Source organism: Plectropomus leopardus, unplaced genomic scaffold (genome assembly GCF_008729295.1).
Source record: "Plectropomus leopardus isolate mb unplaced genomic scaffold, YSFRI_Pleo_2.0 unplaced_scaffold22443, whole genome shotgun sequence".
In the NCBI taxonomy this organism is placed as follows: Eukaryota; Metazoa; Chordata; class Actinopteri; order Perciformes; family Serranidae; genus Plectropomus; species Plectropomus leopardus.
Genome location: NW_024624319.1, coordinates 1 through 1,333, shown reverse-complemented (window position 1 = coordinate 1,333; position 1,333 = coordinate 1). Strand labels below are relative to the sequence as shown.

Here is a 1,333-nt window from a genome sequence, read left to right as displayed (position 1 = left end):
CTGGAATTTTCCTCAAAGATTTACTGAAAAAGATCAAAATATAAAAGCTCAGGAAATTTTGCACAATTTCAAATATTTTGTGAAAGGCGTCTGAACAAAGCACAAGAAATATACATCTAAAGCTGTTAAATAAATGTGGTGGAGCAAAACAGTACATAGTGTCCTACTGAAAATTACAAGTAAAAATATTAAAGTGGTATAAAATTGAAGTACTCATGTACTTAAAAACTGTACTTCCTTTTTTCAGCCGGGTTTTACGTCAGCGGTCTGAACTTGACCGAAGACGCTCCGTACGTCGTCCTCCACCCCCTCCAGGACATGAAGAAGATGACGATGGGAGCTCTCTCGCTGCTGCTTCATTGGGCAGGTGCACAGCGTCCGGGGAGCGAGGCCAGCGCGGTCAACGTCCTCTGCTGCGACTTCGTGGACGTCAGTCGCTTCTGCTCGCTGGTGATCGGCCTTAACTACAAACTGCTGGCCGGAGACGGCGCGCTCGCCGCTTGTCCTCTCTGCAGGACGCCGACTGAATCGTCCTCAGATGTCTCCAACCGCACTGGAAATCCAACATAGAAAAAGAAATCAGACAAGTCAGTTTGTTTCTTTCCCTGAAAAAAGTGTCAATAATTCTGATCATGTGCACTTAAGTATTAAGTCTTATCACCTTTGTAATGTTTCCAAATTGTACATATTCATGTTTTTTTTTTTTGTTTCTTTTAAAATGTAATCAGACTTTTGCACTTTCATTTGTATGCACATATTTTGGAATATATGTATTTTCAAAACATATGAATAAATACCTATATTTTTAACTATTTTCACAACATGTGTAATGATCTCAATCACATTTGATATTTGGTGTTTTTGCAGACAAATGACACAAACAGCAGCATTTAAAGGTGCATTTTGTGGTTTCTAACCATCCAGTTCTACCAAAAAGGGGCAGTGTTGTTCTTAAACTAAAGAAATATTTCGGGAAAATAGCAAACGTTAGAAGTTACTTACCAGCCTCAAAGAAACGTTGCGTGTTCAGCATCAAACCGCATCTCTTGACCCTCCAGGATCTGTCTCCAGCTTCTTCATAATCTCACTGCCTCCCAGGATGCATCTCTGCAACACAATACAGGGGCGTCTTTGACGGTTGGTTCAATGTTTTAAACCAGAGGTTCGGCTGACGGGCAAATAGAGAGAAGGGAGGGGAAAGAGGAAACAAGTAAATAAACCAAAAAAAAACGGTCTGGGTCCAGCATGAGAATCCAGGATCACTCCTCTGGTCCCTCACAGTCCACCAGGTAACTTATCAACTTAAAAAAAGTTATTTTTTATTATATGAAAT

General features: G+C 40.5%; 1 protein-coding gene across 1 annotated transcript; it reads left to right on the top strand.

Annotated features, from left to right (window-relative positions):
* The first annotated feature begins 318 nt into the window (after positions 1 to 318).
* On the top strand, positions 319 to 1,082 carry LOC121965940 (PI-PLC X domain-containing protein 1-like). The gene is made up of 2 exons (XM_042516048.1): positions 319 to 562; positions 1,003 to 1,082. The coding sequence occupies exons 1-2, from the start codon at positions 319 to 321 to the stop codon at positions 1,080 to 1,082; spliced, it is 324 nt and encodes a 107-aa protein (XP_042371982.1).
* Positions 1,083 to 1,333: the final 251 nt, after the last annotated feature.